This window comes from Candida dubliniensis, chromosome 3 (genome assembly GCF_000026945.1).
Source record: "Candida dubliniensis CD36 chromosome 3, complete sequence".
NCBI classification, from domain to species: Eukaryota; Fungi; Ascomycota; class Pichiomycetes; order Serinales; family Debaryomycetaceae; genus Candida; species Candida dubliniensis.
The window spans coordinates 682,469-699,300 of record NC_012862.1 but is presented as its reverse complement, the minus strand read 5'-3'; the positions used below and the strand labels follow the sequence as shown (position 1 = coordinate 699,300).

Sequence of the window (16,832 nt, the reverse complement as noted above, 5' to 3'; positions counted from 1 at the left end):
ATTAAACTAGTGTTTCACCCTCATATTGCTTGAACATTTTGTTTTCATTTATCTTTTAAACAGAGGGAAGAACCACCAAAGGAGCTCATTGGTTTCTAATATGGTCTGTTGGTAGTTGCCCCAATTATGAATGTAGATTATGCATTCTTTTTTGGTTGTTTGTCTCTTCGTAAACAATGAGAAAAAGGAAGAAGGAAGAAAAGTAGGAAAAAAAAAAAAAAACCAAAAACGGACAATAAATAGATTGATAGGGTTTGACTATACACAAAAATAACACAATAGGAATTATGAAATAAGCAAAAGCACTATGGCAATAATAATAACAACAGCATTGGCAGTAGTACATATAACACAAACGCAGAAGAGTTGGATGAGATAATTTCAATCTTGAACAAGAAGAATAACACCATGTTTGCTGTGTTCGTTGATAGAGTTTTGGATAACATTCCAGGCTCTTACACTTTTCAGAAATCTTAACCAAAATAAATCAATCTATGTATATGTATATGTACATGTGAGTAATAATGGAGACAGTCATTTATCCTTTTATCAAAATGTCAATAATAATTTTCATATAAACCGGAGAAATCAGAACATGAGATCTAATTGATACCTTAAAATATTGCAGGTGATGGAAAGAAAAGAAAAGAAAAGGTATCTTTAAAAACATACGATTAAAACCAAATTTGTTTCAGGAATAAGACAACCGATCGAGTTTCAAACTAGAATTGAATTTAGGGGAAAAGAAAAAGCAGGAAGGAAAAGAGGCGGTTAGGGGGTAAGTAAATACATTGATATGAAAGAGAAAAAAGAAAGTTTTGTTGTGAAAAGTTCACGAAAAAAATTCAAAAAAAAAAAAAAGCAAACTTCATAACCATTAAAGGGCTCAGTCTTTTTTTTTTTTTGCCAATTGATTTCTAGACTTACTAAAACTTGCTGCAAAAACTAAACTCAGTATAGAGCTTTATTCTGTAGTAGATCTAATGTATACTTTATAGGGGATTATGGGAGAATTGAACATTTCATACTAAATATTGATATCCACTACTATTTAATTACACCGCTCTCATCAAGATGAGTGGATGATATCTCTTCCGATTTTAGTTCACTTGTTTTGCACTATGTTGCTGTTTCATTTTAGTTTCAATTTCACTTACATGTGCTTCCTCCCTTTTTGTCCTCCAAACAAGCACTATAATTTCTTCTATACATGGCGAACAAACGTTCCAACAACCAAGCCAGCTATAAATCAAGTGGTAGATAAACATTCAATGACATTTAGATTTATAACATGCTTAAATTGAAACTTTCTTAAATTATTAGCAGCAGCTTAAAAGAAAGAATACCCGTGGCCTATCTTTTAGATCTACTGAAGCGACAACAACAACACACTTTTTTTTTTTTTTTCATTTTTCAAGGACACGAAAGAAGAACATTTAAGAAACGACACAGTTTCAAATGAGCTGCATTCCTCTTTTTTTTTTTTAATTTTAGAAGTTCTCGAAGAACACAAAAAGAAGTTGATTAAAGTTCTGTTCTAAATTTGAATTAAACATTTTCATTTGATACAGTTTGCTTCTTTCAAATCAAGAGTGAAAAAGGGGTGTGAGCGAACAATATTCATCAAATCTCAAAAAGACCATTTTCGAAAATTATTATCCGTGTAGCGCTTGAAACCACGAGTGATTGTGGCATCATGCTGTTTGTGTATAATAAAAACGAAGCCATATCATTGAAGATGCAATATAGAGCACCGACAATGATTTGCTGCTGATCCCACTGATTTCACCACGAGCGTTAAATCTTCTAAATTACCTAATAAATGCAAACAATTTAAACTCCCGATTGAGTATAATTAACGTGAATCAAGATTTTCAATAGGTTCTATAAAGACATTAGAATACTTCCCCTTCAACCAAATCAGAAGTTGAAGAAGAAGAAGAACTATCATGAGACATGCAATTGTTGCAATTGAGTTTGTAAATGTTCCAAATTCTGCATACAATTTTATTTAGATAATGAAAAAAGAAATGTAGTCTAAATTCTTTACTTGGGAAGCTTTATGCAGCTCAATGTATCTCCGCAACAGCACCCACAAACAATTCGTTTGTTGTGAAACAAGGCCTTCAATACAAGAACCATCAACTGCTCAATTTCTGGGAGAGAAATTCCTGTTTCTAGCTCTATCCATCTCCTTGCCACCCCCCCCCCCTCTTCTTATGTAGACTTCTCGATGTGCAAATATAATCCTGTTGTTTTTCTCTCACTCTTTTAGAGGACCCTTTGCCGTAGTTGCTTACTGGGCTTGTAACCTTGTTCTCTTTTTCCGTCCATTTTTACACCCCCTTTCTCCCTTTCATCTTGATCTTATTTGGATGTGGCCACTTTGAAACATTCATTCAATTCGGCTGCAAGTAAACGCCCATTTCAATTTTTTTTTGGTGTTTTCCCAATTTACAAAAACTACCACCACCCATCATCTTCAATTATGCCCGTCAATCAATGCATCATCTAAACTGTTGATGAAGTTTCTCTACTCCAAAGGGATGAGAGGATTTATAGTTTCAACAAGATATGAAAATGTGAAAAGTAGCTTAACACCTTCCTGGTAATCAGCTGAAAGGGAGCTTAATTCGAAGGCGAATGAACGAAGCTTTTAATTGGCTTGGCTTGGATTCCTAAGTGAACCAAACATTCTCTTTTTATTATGCATTTGAGTGTTTTTCGTATTGGTATAGGATTTCAATGTTAACCCCCCAATAGCTCCTGCTACCACAAAAGATGTAATTATTTCTGTCTATGCTTAAACTTGAAATCCGAGTACACCATGTCAGTACTTTATTAGACTGACTAAAAAAAATAATTACATTGCTTACTAAAAAAAATGGGAAAATGAACAACAATTGACTAATAGTATCAAGAGTAGGCGATGTTTGATAGAGAAGTTGCTAATTTTTTTTTTTTTTCACAAACATAATTCGACGCGATACGCCTGAGGAAAACTGAGTGATTCCCAATCAGACGAAAATAGTAAAGTAATTTTGCAAGGATAAGTGCAGTACAGTCGTGTATGAACCGATAAGGATATATATTATTTTTCTGTTCCATTTGTTAAAAGAGAAAAATGTGCTCGCTAGATTTGTTCTATTTTTTCTATTCTGGTTTCTATTTGTACTTATTTGATACATAGTGAATAATCAAATAGAAGTGAATTAATCGTCTATGCATGGACTGAGTTAGTGTTGATTAAACATGCGTCACAGTATTATAGTTACAAAGTCAGTTTCAGGGCTACAGGATGCATTAAGCTAAGTGCTTTATTTACTAGGCGGTTTCATTATTATAAGAAAGACCCTTCGGAATTTAGTCAAGTTAGACTTTAAACAAGAATGAAGGAGAAAGGTTATTGTACGACGAGTATAATCTCACCCTTTCATGTTATTATTAGCATTGAGAGAGATCTTGTTATTACCGATATTAGGGATCAGCTATTTTTGTAAAGGAGAGAAAACGAAATAAGTTCAACTATAAATAAAGCTGCAAATTCTTGATTTAATTGCTTGAAATTTATTTTACTTTTAGGATTTGCTTCTACACTATCAACAAACAACAAACAAATTCACATTCGCTATGAAATTGGAATCAATTGCTGCCCTTGCTGGTATTGTTTCCACTGCCCTTGCTGGTGTGTACCCTAAAAATCCACCACCAGCAACTACGTATTGGACAACAGTCTACGCTCCTTCAACTTCTGTCGTTACCGTCACTTCTTGCTCCAAAGGTGGATGTGGCACTCAATCCTATGCTACTGGTGTCACTAAAACCAAAACTGTCCATCAAGGTGTGACTACTGAATTTACTACTTACTGTCCATTGACTACATCCCATGAAGTTATTAAATCCACTTATTCGGATACACTTGTCGTTTGGTCGACCAGATCCTTCTCTTGGGTTTGGTCATTCTCAAAACCACCAGGATGTGGCCAAAGCACTTCTACTATTAAATCCACTGCTCAAACCAATGTCCCAACTACTGCTACTCCTACTGCTACTCCATCCATTGCTACTACTTGCACCACTGGAACCAAAACTAAATGGTGGTGGTGGGTTGTACAAACTACTGATTGCTCGGTTTACAGTGTTTCTTCTACATCATCTTCACTTATTACTACCAGCCAAGCTACCACTACTAGCAGTATTGCTTCTACTACTATAACTAGTGCACCAGCAACACCATCTGCGGTTACTACTTGCTCCACTGGAACCAAAACCAAATGGTGGTGGTGGGTTGTGAAAACCACAGATTGCTCGGTTTACACTGTTTCGTCAACATCGTCTTCCCTTATTTCTACTAGTCAAGCTACTACTACTAGCAGTATTGCATCAACTACTGGGTCTACTCCAGCTACCACACCAGGCACTAGCATCAAGAGTACCCCAACTACTGCTCCAGGTACCAGTACTAAGAGTACTCCAGCTACCACTCCAGGTACCAACACCAAATCAACCCCAGCTACCACACCTGGATCATCTGTTACTACTGGTAAAACAAGTACTGATTGGATCACTTCATATACCACCCACACTGCTGAGACTACAACTGTCATTACTGTTACTGACTGTAATCACCGCACTTGTACACCAACTGTTGTTACTACTGGTGTCACCGTTGTTACAGTTACTACTACAGGTACAGTCACTCAATACACTACTTTCTGTCCATTAACTTCTACTGAAACCGTTGTGACAAGTACTAAACCTACTCCAACTACCACACCAAAGTCATCAACTAGTATTGCATCAACTCCGGCTACTACTCCAACAACCAGTTCCAAGTCTACTCCAGGCACTAGCACCAAATCTACTCCAACTACTGCTCCAGGCACTAGCACCAAGAGTACCCCAACTACTGCTCCAGGAACCAGTACTAAATCAACTCCAACTACTGCTCCAGGAACCAGCACCAAATCTACTCCAACTACTGCTCCAGGCACTAGCACCAAGAGTACCCCAACTACTGCTCCAGGAACAAGTACTAAGAGTACCCCAACTACCGCTCCAGGTACCAGTACTAAATCTACCCCAACTACTGCCCCAGGAACAAGTACTAAGAGTACCCCAACTACTGCTCCAGGAACAAGTACTAAATCTACCCCAACTACTGCTCCAGGAACCAGTACTAAATCAACTCCAACTACTGCTCCAGGAACAAGTACTAAATCTACCCCAACTACTGCCCCAGGCACTAGCACCAAGAGTACCCCAACTACTGCTCCAGGTACCAGTACTAAATCTACCCCAACTACTGCCCCAGGAACAAGTACTAAGAGTACCCCAACTACCGCTCCAGGATCTTCAACTAGTATTGCATCAACTCCAGCTACCACACCTGGATCATCTGTTACTACTGGTAAAACAAGTACCGACTGGATTACGTCATTTACAACTCACACTGCTGAGACTACAACTGTCATTACTGTTACTGACTGTAATCACCGCACTTGTACACCAACTGTTGTTACTACTGGTGTCACCGTTGTTACAGTTACTACTACAGGTACAGTCACTCAATACACTACTTTCTGTCCATTGACTTCAACTGAAACTATTGTTACTAGTGAATCAACTCCAGCTACTACCCCAGGTTCTAGTTCTGCTACCACACCAGGAACTAGCTCTGCTACCACACCAGGTTCTAGTTCTGCTACTACTCCAGGATCCAGCTCTGCTACCACACCAGGTACTAGCTCTGCTACCACACCAGGTTCTAGTTCTGCTACTACTCCAGGATCCAGCTCTGCTACCACACCAGGTACTAGCTCTGCTACTACCCCAGGTTCTAGTTCTGCCTCCACACCAGGTTCTAGTTCTGCTACTACACCAGGTTCTAGCTCTGCTACTACACCAGGTTCTAGTTCTGCCTCCACACCAGGTACTAGTTCTGCTACTACACCAGGATCCAGCTCTGCTACCACACCAGGTTCTAGTTCTGCTACTACTCCAGGATCCAGCTCTGCTACTACCCCAGGTTCTAGTTCTGCCTCCACACCAGGATCCAGCTCTGCTACTACCCCAGGTTCTAGTTCTGCCTCCACACCAGGTTCTAGTTCTGCTACTACCCAAGGATCCAGCTCTGCTACAACCCCAGGTTCTAGTTCTGCTACTACCCCAGGTTCTAGTTCTGCCTCCACACCAGGTTCTAGTTCTGCTACTACCCCAGGTTCTAGTTCTGCCTCCACACCAGGTTCTAGTTCTGCTACTACACCAGGTTCTAGCTCTGCTACTACACCAGGTTCTAGTTCTGCCTCCACACCAGGTTCTAGCTCTGCCACTACCCCAGGATCCAGCTCTGCTACTACCCCAGGTTCTAGTTCTGCTACCACACCAGGTACTAGCTCTGCTACCACACCAGAATCATCTAGCATTGAGTCTACTCCAGCTACTACACCAACTGGTCCAGCTACCACTTCAGTTCCAGAACAATCTACTGTCACCATAACTGGTCCAGGCTTTACTACTGTTTTCACATTAACACCAGGTACTAATACTATCACTACACCAACTGGCCCAGCTACCACTTCAGGATCCACACCAGGTTCTAGTTCTGCCTCCACACCAGGTTCTAGTTCTGCTACTACACCAGGTTCCAGCTCTGCTACTACACCAGGTACTAGCTCTGCTACTACACCAGGTTCTAGTTCTGCCTCCACACCAGGTTCTAGTTCTGCTACTACCCCAGGTTCTAGTTCTGCCTCCACACCAGGTTCTAGTTCTGCTACTACACCAGGTTCTAGCTCTGCTACTACACCAGGTTCTAGTTCTGCCTCCACACCAGGTTCTAGTTCTGCCTCCACACCAGGTTCTAGTTCTGCTACTACCCAAGGATCCAGCTCTGCTACAACCCCAGGTTCTAGTTCTGCTACTACCCCAGGATCCAGCTCTGCTACTACCCCAGGTTCTAGTTCTGCCTCCACACCAGGTTCTAGCTCTGCCACTACCCCAGGATCCAGCTCTGCTACTACCCCAGGTTCTAGTTCTGCCTCCACACCAGGTACTAGCTCTGCTACTACCCCAGGATCCAGCTCTGCTACCACACCAGAATCATCTTCCAGTATTGCATCTACCCCAGGTACTACTCCAGGTTCTAGTTCAGCTGCTACTACTCCAGGTACAAGCACAGGATCATGCTGGACTTCTGTTTCTACTGGAGGATATGGTGATAAAACTACAGTGACTATTTGTTCTGATGTTACTTCTGGACAAAGTGTGACCACTCCAACTACTATTTCAGTTCCATCTTCATACTGCACCACTGTTCCTACTGCTGGTACTGATGAAACAATTATAACTTCGTTTGTCACTTCAACTGCACATTCAACTGAAGTTATTACTGTTACTAGCTGTGCTGAAACTGGATGCGAGACTCACACTACACATACTGGTGTTGTCGTTGTCACAGTGACCACCACCGATGTGGCTACCACTTACACAACCTACTGTCCATTGACTACAACTAAGGCTGTTTACCATGTTGCTAAACTTGCAAACTACAAGAGAGATCAAACTGAAATTGTTGCTACTGAAACCAACGAGAACACCAGCAACTGGCCAGCACCAACTTTAGTTCCATCTGTTGGCATTTCTAACAACAGTTCCTCAGGTGTCAGCACTTTTGAAGGTGCAGCTAACTCAGTTGTTCCAAGATTAGGTCTCATTGCTGGTTTCTTCAGCGCATTGTTATTCTTGTTTTAATCAATTTGGATTTTAGAAATTATGTGATGAGTTTCGGTTTCTCCAAAGAATGGAGATTTTTTTTTTTTTTTTTTGGCTTCATTTTTCATTTTCTTTCATTATTTCGGTTTGATCTTACTTTAAGAGATCATATTATTAGTTTCAAGTTTCTATTGATTACTTGTTTTCAAAATTACTTTTTTTCGTGCACACATTGAATGTCCGTGCTTTATTTTGTCATTGGTGATTAATATTGTTATACCCCTATTTTCTATTTCTTCTATCATTATGATTTTTAGTTTCGGTTCATATTTGTGTACAAAGCAAATAAGTCTTGTTTAGTTATTAGTACATGTTTTAAATACACATTTTTTATATCTTAATTAGTTTAGTAAATCTGGAGCGAGTTTATGGAAGTTTTAACACAGAAGGGAAAAATTATAATACTATCTACATGATTGATGGACTACCATTCCAATGGCTATGCGGACTAGCCCTAAATATTTTCGAACGTCAATAAAACTAGACAGGGTATTTACAATAACATGAATAAATAAATGTAATATATAAATGCCTTTTGCATAAAGCAGGATTATTTACAAACACTGTTTTCAACTAACTCATTTACACGTACTTATAAGGGTTCATGATCCCGTTTGGATCATAATGTTGTTTGATTTCTTTGATTAATTTAATCTCAACCTCATTTTTGGAATATCCAATATAGTTTTTCTTTTGGAAACCCAACCCATGCTCAGCCGAAATAGATCCATGCTTTTTAGCAATCCATTCATAAACAAATGGTTCCAAAATAGTTTCAATTTCAGGAGAATACTTTCTTACAGAAACGTTCAAGTGTAAATTCCCGTCTCCAATATGCCCGTAACCCAATGCAGCAAGCACAGGTTTCGATTCATCGTCCAAACTGGCAATTCCAGCATCATTTAATCTGGCATTGACATCCACAACTAAGCCATAAAGATCTGCCAATGGAATCGAGACGTCATATTTATAAACACCGCCCCCAATAGTGGTTGCTTCTGGAATCGACTCTCTCCATGACCACAACGATTGTATTTGCGCTTCATCTTGAGCAATAATTCCATCGTCAACTAAACCTTCTTCCATTGCATTCCCCAAGAATGTTTCCAATTTTTCGTCATCATGCTCTTTGTTGGAACCAGAGGTTTCAATTAACACATAGAATGGGAAGTCACCACTTTCAATAGGGTGCTCCAAACCTAAATGCTTAGCAGTCAACTTTTGGGACGTGTTGTCCATGAATTCAAAAGCAGACAAAATCTCTTGCAACTCTTTTCTGGCCTGAACAAAAACCTTTTGAACGGCCTCATAACTCGAAACAGCTAAAAATGCCACATTTTGCGCTTGTGGTCTTGATGGACATAGAATTGAAACACCAGTTATAATACCCAAAGTACCTTCAGATCCAATAAACAATTGTTTCAAATCATAACCAGTATTATCTTTACGCAATGAATGCATAGAGTTATAAACCGTACCGTCAGGCAAGACAGCTTCCAAACCTAAAACAGAACCATGCAAAGAACCGTATCGCAACAAACGCAAGCCACCAGCATTACAAGCAACATTACCACCAACATGACAAGATCCTTTAGCTCCCAAGTCAAGTGGGAAGATATAGCCCTGCTCAGCCAAATACTGATCAGCAGTTTCCAAAATAACACCTGCGTCTACTTTCAATATACCACTGACAGGATCAAACGATCTGATTTTGTTCATGGACGACAAGGAAATAATAATTTCATCAAAAATTGGATTAGAGCCACCTACCAACCCAGTATTCCCTCCTTGGGGAACAACAGCTAGCTTGTTGTCATTACAATACTTTAAGATAGAGGCGACTTGCTCAGTGGTCTTGGGCTTCAATACCAATTGTGATTGACCTCTATATTTTCTCATCCAATCTTCATTAAAAAACAATAAGTCGTCCTTATCAGTGATAATGGAATTTTCAGGTAAAACACTTTTGAAAAATTCAATATCTTTGGATTCAAGTTGCTTGTACTTTGAATCGCGTTGGACTTTTTGGGAGTAAGTATCTGCTGTGAAAGGTACTGTCTTTGTGGAATAAAAGGCAACCGGCAAACCGTTATAACGATTGAATCTGCATGCCACTTTATTTCTTCTAATTAAATACGAAGCAGTTTGCACGAATCTTCTCTGCATTCTTGTAGGTTGTTTTTTGAATCAGGATGATGTTGCAAAGAATAATTAATTAACAATTTTTTTTTTTCCATTGTGGTGATATTTAGTCAGAAATAATTTTTAGTGGTATTGTTGAGAACTTTGCAGTACCAATTGAACCAGTAGTAATATTAGGTTTTCTTTTTCTTTTTTTTTTTTTGACTTCTTCATAGACATTTATATTATAAACTACGATTATAATACATTACAGGGATGATACAAAATCTTGAAAATATAACTGTGAGGATATAACTAACTAACTCATCTACTTGTTTATCTATCCAAGACCAAGTAGGACAATTGTTAAACAGCAACAACGAAAAGATGAAAGCTGAATAAAGAAGCAAGTGTTATCACGTTTCATTACACAAATACACGACTTTAGTTTATCATAGTAATTAATTTGTAACAAGAATAATGATAATAATAATTCAGTACTCTAACAAAAAAAAAAAAAAATTCCGTTCAAATTTCATTTCTACTTTGCTCTCAATGTTGTTGATAATTCAAATTACCCATTGATATTTAAAGTTGCATTTAGCATTGATTTTAAAATATAACCCACCTTTTTCTATAACCCACGGTATTCATATTTTTGTCCTTTTCACTATTGATATATTTGATTCCCAGATATTATACCAATTTAGTTTTATTTATTAGCATGGACTATATCAAACTCATATCACTACTTCTCATTCAACTAGTGGTCAGTTATCAGATCCAAATACCATTTGATTTCTATGGGTTATTCTCTTCAAAAGATGTTTCTCGTCCTCATTACACAACTGTGGATCATCAATACCACCCAATAGATTTAACACAATATAAGGGTAAACATGTAATCAGGATTGACTACTCAGATACCCCAGATCTAGGAAAATATTTGATGACACAGTCTTTTGAAGATGACGCAAATATTCACTTTACTAAATGGGGCCACGCAAGTAACCTAAAGACAATTGATATCCAAATAGATGAAACTGGTTTGCTTAAATTGCACGAGATGTTTCCATCGATGTCTTTCAAAGTAGTTGTTGACGATTTGGCTCAAAAGATATACGAAACATATCCGCAACAAATTAGCCAATTAAATGAAGATTCCGTGATTACCAACGAATTGTTTTTTAAAGAGTACCGTTCATTAGAAAGCATTGATGCATGGTTGGGTCTATTACAAGCAACGTATCCTGATATAATCAGTGTTGAAGAGATTGGGGAAACGTTTGAGCATCGCAAGTACAAGGTGGTTCATTTCACTGTTCCTAGCTCAGAAGACAACGATGATCACGGTAACAGGAGAACCGTTGTAGTTAGCGGCGGTATCCATGCTCGTGAATGGATTTCCACTTCGTCTGTCTTATACTCCATATATGCGTTAATTGAGTACTACAAAAATGTTCCAGATTCTGATATCTGGTCTAAGTTAGACTTTATATTTATTCCCGTTTCTAACCCAGATGGCTATGAATACACCTGGACCACAGACAGATTGTGGAGAAAGAATCGTCAACCAACTATTCATCCAAAGTGCTTTGGAATTGATATTGATCATTCCTACGATTATCATTGGACAAGATCAAGTGATTGGGCTTGTGGCGAGGAATATAGTGGCGAGGCACCTTTTGAAGCATTCGAATCACAAATTTGGACAGATTATTTAAATAATACAAATGCTAACCACAAAATATGGGGGTATATTGACTTGCATTCTTACTCGCAGGAGATCTTGTATCCTTATGCCTTCTCGTGTAACGAGCAACCGAGAGACGAAGAGAACTTGTTAGAGGTTGCGTGGGGTCTAGCAAAAGCGATTCGCATGCAAAGTGGAACACTTTATAACGTATTACCTGCGTGTATTGATCGTGATGCCGATTTGATGCCAGACTTGGGATCAGGAACAGCATTGGATTATATGTATCATCATCGAGCAGACTATGCGTTCCAGTTAAAATTGAGAGATACGGGTAACCATGGATTTTTGTTACCTGCAAAGTACATTGAACCTGTTGGCAGGGAAGTTGTTGCTGCTTTAAAATACTTGTGTAATTTCTTAGTAGACGAGCAACTGCAATAAATGTATGAGATATGATATTAATAAACTTGAAACATCCTGTCCCGGAGTTTTTGTAGTTTTTTTTGGCTACCCACGGCAAACGAAAAACTAGACTGGGACTCACCGAAAACTCAGTAGGAACCAATAAAAAAAAAAAAAAGAAATCGAGTTGTTCAATTATCATTTATACTCCTATCTGTAAAAAACAAAGTTGCACCACACAATTTCACGACATGAGAGTGGTTGTTCAGAAAGTCAAGAGTGCGTCAGTTACAGTTGAAGAGAAGATTGTGTCTTCGTATGTATTTGTGTTTATATACTAGCGGTGATCTGCAAATTGGGTCCTAACACAGACGTTTCACTAACATCTTTGAGCAAACAGAATCGGAAAGGGGTTGATGGTTCTCGTTGGTATCACCACCACAGATACAGAGGAAGATATTGCCAAGCTCTCCAAGAAGCTTCTCTCCCTCCGTGTGTTTGAGGATTTGTCCGAGCCACCACAGACTGCCACCAAGTGGTATGGCAAGCCCTGGGCAAAGTCGATCGTAGACATCCAAGGAGAAATCTTGTCTGTAAGTCAGTTTACATTGTACGGCACGGTTAAAAAGGGGACCAAGCCTGATTTCCACCGTGCCGCAAAAGGCCACCATGCGGTTGAATTGTACAACAAGTTGCTAGAACAATTGAGAGCAGGGTTGGGCCAAGACAAGGTCAAGGACGGAGAGTTTGGCGCCATGATGGACGTTGCCTTGGTCAACGATGGTCCGGTGACCATCATCTGGGACACCCAAGACAGCCCTTTGTGAATGAAATAGCACGCTGACCGCACCACCAGTCAATAGAGTGTATTCATACATATATATCCAAGCCATAATCATAACGTGTATTCTAGTATAGTACATTGTAGTCGTTATTTTGAAACAAGAGCACCACCAACTTCCATCTTCTGGACGCAGTCACGACAAACCAGAGTCCAAAGAATAGGAGACTCCCAAAGAACGCCCCCATTAACATCGTTGAGATCGAGAGCCGTATTATGCTGTAGACAATGTCTAGACCGGCTAGAACAATCGATAACGCAACAATGGCATAGTTCGCAGCTTTACTGTTTGAGTACTGGCCGAGGAGTGCGGTCGATGTGACATTAAAGTACTCGTCAAACCCATTCGTGAAGGGTGGTTCAAACGAGTCCGGGTTGAGGATTAGTAGAATCGGGGGCTTGTTGAGAATGTTACTTTTCAAGTCATCGATAATATTGCGTGACACTATGGATATCAACTGGAGCCAGCTGCGCTGCATGGTTTGCAAGTGTTATGTGGACAGGCCGTGAGATCAAAATTATTTTGCAAATACAAGATTGGACAGAGAACTATCTGGCGAGGGGAGGATGGTTCTTCCACGGTGGTTGTCTTCTGGTTTGTTGTTTATTCCATTTCTTTTTTTTTTTCTTTTTTTTTTTTTTTTTTTTTCTGCTTTCTTTTTCTGGAGATAAGATGGAAACCTAAATCTTGTTTTCTGACATTACAGTAGGAACTGGCCATCAACTACATATGAAGCGACAACGCGAGGAGTCAGAGTCACAGAGAAAGGTGGTGAAGTACAGCCAGGAGTTGACATTGGTCACTCTCCCCACAGACATACTAGAGCTCATTTTCAAGGACTTGTCGAGACAGGACACGATAAACCTATCGACTTTAGATCACGAACACAGAAGCGTGCTTAAACCTATTGTGTTTTCCCAGATCCGAGCCAGCTGGAACGATATGAGGAGTGAAATAGACGGGAGAACGAGTTTCCTCAAGCAGCACAGACACTTGGTGACCCGACTTCGCATAGTCGACTGTGATTCGTATGGGGAATGGAACATGGACATCTTTACCGATTTGTTGATAGACTTGCCTAGGTTGAGACATTTGCTTATCAACAGCAAGTTCTCCTCCAACTGGCTCAAGTACCGCCAAGACGACAACTTGCAGCAGCTTACATTGTACTTTGATTCGCGGGCGCCAAGGGAAAGCGTTGCCAGCACCAGCACCAGCACCACGATCAACCGCATATTCAGTTTGGAGCACATTGCCAACTTTAAGATGTTGACCAAGTTGCGGCTATGGCACTACCACCTCTACTGGGAAGACGTGTACCCTGTTTTGATTGTAGAGGATGTCGAGCTCCACAATTGCACCTGGGAGTTCCCGTTCACACTATCACAATTCAACTACAATTCCAACATCAAGCGACTAGTGGTGTCGTATTCTGAAGGTAACGCGTTTGCAGTGTCTGAGCGGTACCGAGAGTTTTTGCAATGTGGAAACGGAGAAGACTTTTTGAGTTTGGAGGAGCTTGCCGTCACAGTGGCGAGAGGGTCTCTCAACAGCAGTGTGGTATCACGGTTCATGAACGCTAGCAGTTTCCCGAGACTAAGAACATTGCGAGTGTTTGCAAGGGAAAGTGTGTACAACCTATCACACTGGTTTGGAAAGTTGCCGATAAACACTACGTTGCGGGTACTAGACATGCAAGTAGACTATGAAGGCCGAGATCGAGAGAGGGCATTGAAGGAGGCGAAAAGGTATTTTCCCTTTCTTGACGTAAGGATACATAGACCATAACCGCAAGGCTGCGAAATATGAGCGTACAATTATTCATTAATAGAACGAATCCAGATCAGAGTGGAAAAAGAAGGAAAAAAAAAAAAAAAAACCAAACAATTTCTAGCACAAGACCCATCTCTCCCACAACACCAATGTACTGGGTGCTACTCCTTCTCGTGTCCATATGTATGGCAAACACAGAAACATACTTGGTCCGAGTGCCTGAGTACTACAATATTGTACTGCACCTGTCACCCATACCCAGGGAAACCAGGTTCAGTCGCCAGCTCCATCGGCTCAACACCACCCACACAGTGCTACTAGACTACCCCATTGGCACAATCGATGACCAGGATATGTCCAACACAATAACACTCACATACAATACCGTGTCACAACCACGGTCAACACTACTAGTGCGTGTGAACAACTACGGCGACAATACGTTCACAAATGGCGACATGCTCAACATCAAGCTCTGCTGGCCAGCCACCAAGCCATACGACTTTGACATTGGCCATGTGTACATGCACAGCAACGAGTTGGTAGAGAGCGTGGAGGATTCGTTTGATTTGTATGTGGCGATCAGGTACAAGTTCCATGCTTTTAGCTACGACAACGAGAGGTTTTTGCAACAAGAGACAGCATTGTCCTTCCAATTGTACGTGAACAAATTGCCCAGTAGGATTTTGCCCATTCCGTTGGAGTTGTACGACACAATCGTCTATTTAGTTGATATCACAATCTTCATTGTCTGGAACATCTTGCCATGCTTGGTGAAGTGTGTTTTGTGTGCCCTGGGGTAGTGTTACATTTTTTAAAAGAAAATAGGAAAATACGTTTGTTGAGGGGATTTACGTTAGTACATTATTAGATATGTTTGTTTGTTTGTTTGTCTATAAAGTTTAATAATATTTTTAAGGTTTTGCATTCTAAACTGTTCGGTTGCCAGCGTTCGCGAAACAGTCACTAAGGAAATGTCACAGGTAATCGGCACTAAATATATCTTAAATATGCAAAGTATGTCCTTTGGTTTATACGCAGTTCGACAATACCAAGAATTTAAATATATAAAGAAAATTTATTGATCAAGTATAAAAGTAAAATAACTAATATTTTCTTCAATCTAAATCTACCTTGAGAATACCAGGTGTTCGCTATCTATTCTCTAACACTAGAACCTCCATTCTTATAAAAAATGATGATGAAAATAATTTTCTCCGTGAAAATTTTTTCACTCCTGACCTCGAGCGTCGAGAATAAAATTTCCATCAGTGTCGGGTAAATTAGATGGAAAATTGCTCACCAGCGAACATAAACTGAAGAGTATGAATCCTTTGGGGTCGTGTTAAGTCCCAAAACCGCAGTAGTAAAAAAACAAAAAATGAGATTAGAATCTTTGTATATTCAATTCATTCGCAGATCAAATAATACGCCATTTTCCACGTTCCACACTAGCAATAGGTTATGGTTAAAGAAGGACACGGTGCATTTCCTGTTCCTAAAGCCAATGATCCTCCACCTCCTGCAAATATAAAGAAGATTGGGGCGTTGAAACGTTTTTCAAATGATGCCTATGCAAAGTCTTTGCTATACGAAGCAGCAAGATTGGTCGCCCCAATAATACACGAGCAGAAATTCAAAGTTGGAAAACTATATGAAATGTATCCCGATAAGGCTGAACTACTTGGTCTCAATGTCAATCACGGACAAAAGATATACCTACGGTTAAGAGAACATCACAATGATAGACTGTTTCTTCCGATGGGCGATATAGTGGGGACATTACTTCATGAATTAACACACAATGTGTATAGTGCTCATGATAATAAGTTCTACAAGTTTTTGGACAAGCTAAAGTCGAGATACGATGACATACATTGTAGGGGAGCCAAAACAAAGTATTTATGCGAGGAAAACAAAGTGGGCAGAGGTGTGCTATTGTCTGGTAGTTTAGTGTCGGTCAGAGAGCAGAGGCTCAAGCTATTAAACAAACCCAAGTTTGCAAATGAAACCAAAGTTTTAGGGCTGGATTCTAAGATTAATAGACCTATTGGTAGTTCTCCAAGGGATCTTAGACAAGCCATTCTAGAGGCCGCAGAACGTCGGTTGAGGGATTCAAAATGGTGTCATAGTGAAAACGCCGAAACAGAAAGTGTTCCTAAAGAAGATGAGTACGACATAACCTAGACAGAACCTAATGAACCCACAGAACGTGAGAAAGTTGG

The 16,832-nt window shown here is 39.7% G+C and overlaps 8 protein-coding genes across 8 annotated transcripts, besides 1 other annotated feature; 6 read left to right on the top strand and 2 right to left on the bottom strand. All coding sequences in view use genetic code 12, as the record gives it.

Annotated features, from left to right (window-relative positions):
- Window positions 1-3,630: 3,630 nt before the first annotated feature.
- On the top strand, window positions 3,631-7,752 carry CD36_83030 (cell surface flocculin, putative; the record flags this gene model as incomplete). Its single annotated transcript, XM_002419188.1, has 1 exon — window positions 3,631-7,752. One exon carries the CDS (start codon window positions 3,631-3,633, stop codon window positions 7,750-7,752), a length of 4,122 nt encoding a protein of 1,373 aa, XP_002419233.1.
- A 603-nt stretch (window positions 7,753-8,355) lies between these two features.
- Window positions 8,356-9,939, bottom strand: CD36_83020 (D-lactate dehydrogenase [cytochrome] 2, mitochondrial precursor, putative; the record flags this gene model as incomplete). The annotated part of the gene is made up of 1 exon (XM_002419187.1): window positions 8,356-9,939. The coding sequence occupies one exon, from the start codon at window positions 9,937-9,939 to the stop codon at window positions 8,356-8,358; it is 1,584 nt and encodes a 527-aa protein (XP_002419232.1).
- A 679-nt stretch (window positions 9,940-10,618) lies between these two features.
- On the top strand, window positions 10,619-12,031 carry CD36_83010 (metalloprotease, putative; the record flags this gene model as incomplete). Its single annotated transcript, XM_002419186.1, has 1 exon — window positions 10,619-12,031. The coding sequence occupies one exon, from the start codon at window positions 10,619-10,621 to the stop codon at window positions 12,029-12,031; it is 1,413 nt and encodes a 470-aa protein (XP_002419231.1).
- A 212-nt stretch (window positions 12,032-12,243) lies between these two features.
- CD36_82990 (D-tyrosyl-tRNA(tyr) deacylase, putative) lies at window positions 12,244-12,819 on the top strand (the record flags this gene model as incomplete). Its single annotated transcript, XM_002419185.1, has 2 exons — window positions 12,244-12,308; window positions 12,393-12,819. 2 exons carry the CDS (start codon window positions 12,244-12,246, stop codon window positions 12,817-12,819), a joined length of 492 nt encoding a protein of 163 aa, XP_002419230.1.
- Window positions 12,820-12,901: 82 nt separating this feature from the next.
- CD36_82980 (conserved hypothetical protein) lies at window positions 12,902-13,312 on the bottom strand (the record flags this gene model as incomplete). The annotated part of the gene is made up of 1 exon (XM_002419184.1): window positions 12,902-13,312. The coding sequence occupies one exon, from the start codon at window positions 13,310-13,312 to the stop codon at window positions 12,902-12,904; it is 411 nt and encodes a 136-aa protein (XP_002419229.1).
- A 251-nt stretch (window positions 13,313-13,563) lies between these two features.
- Window positions 13,564-14,622, top strand: CD36_82970 (conserved hypothetical protein; the record flags this gene model as incomplete). Its single annotated transcript, XM_002419183.1, has 1 exon — window positions 13,564-14,622. The coding sequence occupies one exon, from the start codon at window positions 13,564-13,566 to the stop codon at window positions 14,620-14,622; it is 1,059 nt and encodes a 352-aa protein (XP_002419228.1).
- A 17-nt stretch (window positions 14,623-14,639) lies between these two features.
- Window positions 14,640-15,410, top strand: CD36_82960 (conserved hypothetical protein; the record flags this gene model as incomplete). The annotated part of the gene is made up of 1 exon (XM_002419182.1): window positions 14,640-15,410. The coding sequence occupies one exon, from the start codon at window positions 14,640-14,642 to the stop codon at window positions 15,408-15,410; it is 771 nt and encodes a 256-aa protein (XP_002419227.1).
- Window positions 15,411-15,542: 132 nt separating this feature from the next.
- Window positions 15,543-15,919: a mobile genetic element.
- A 152-nt stretch (window positions 15,920-16,071) lies between these two features.
- Window positions 16,072-16,794, top strand: CD36_82950 (uncharacterized protein yhr134w homologue, putative; the record flags this gene model as incomplete). The annotated part of the gene is made up of 1 exon (XM_002419181.1): window positions 16,072-16,794. One exon carries the CDS (start codon window positions 16,072-16,074, stop codon window positions 16,792-16,794), a length of 723 nt encoding a protein of 240 aa, XP_002419226.1.
- Between the last annotated feature and the right edge of the window lie 38 nt (window positions 16,795-16,832).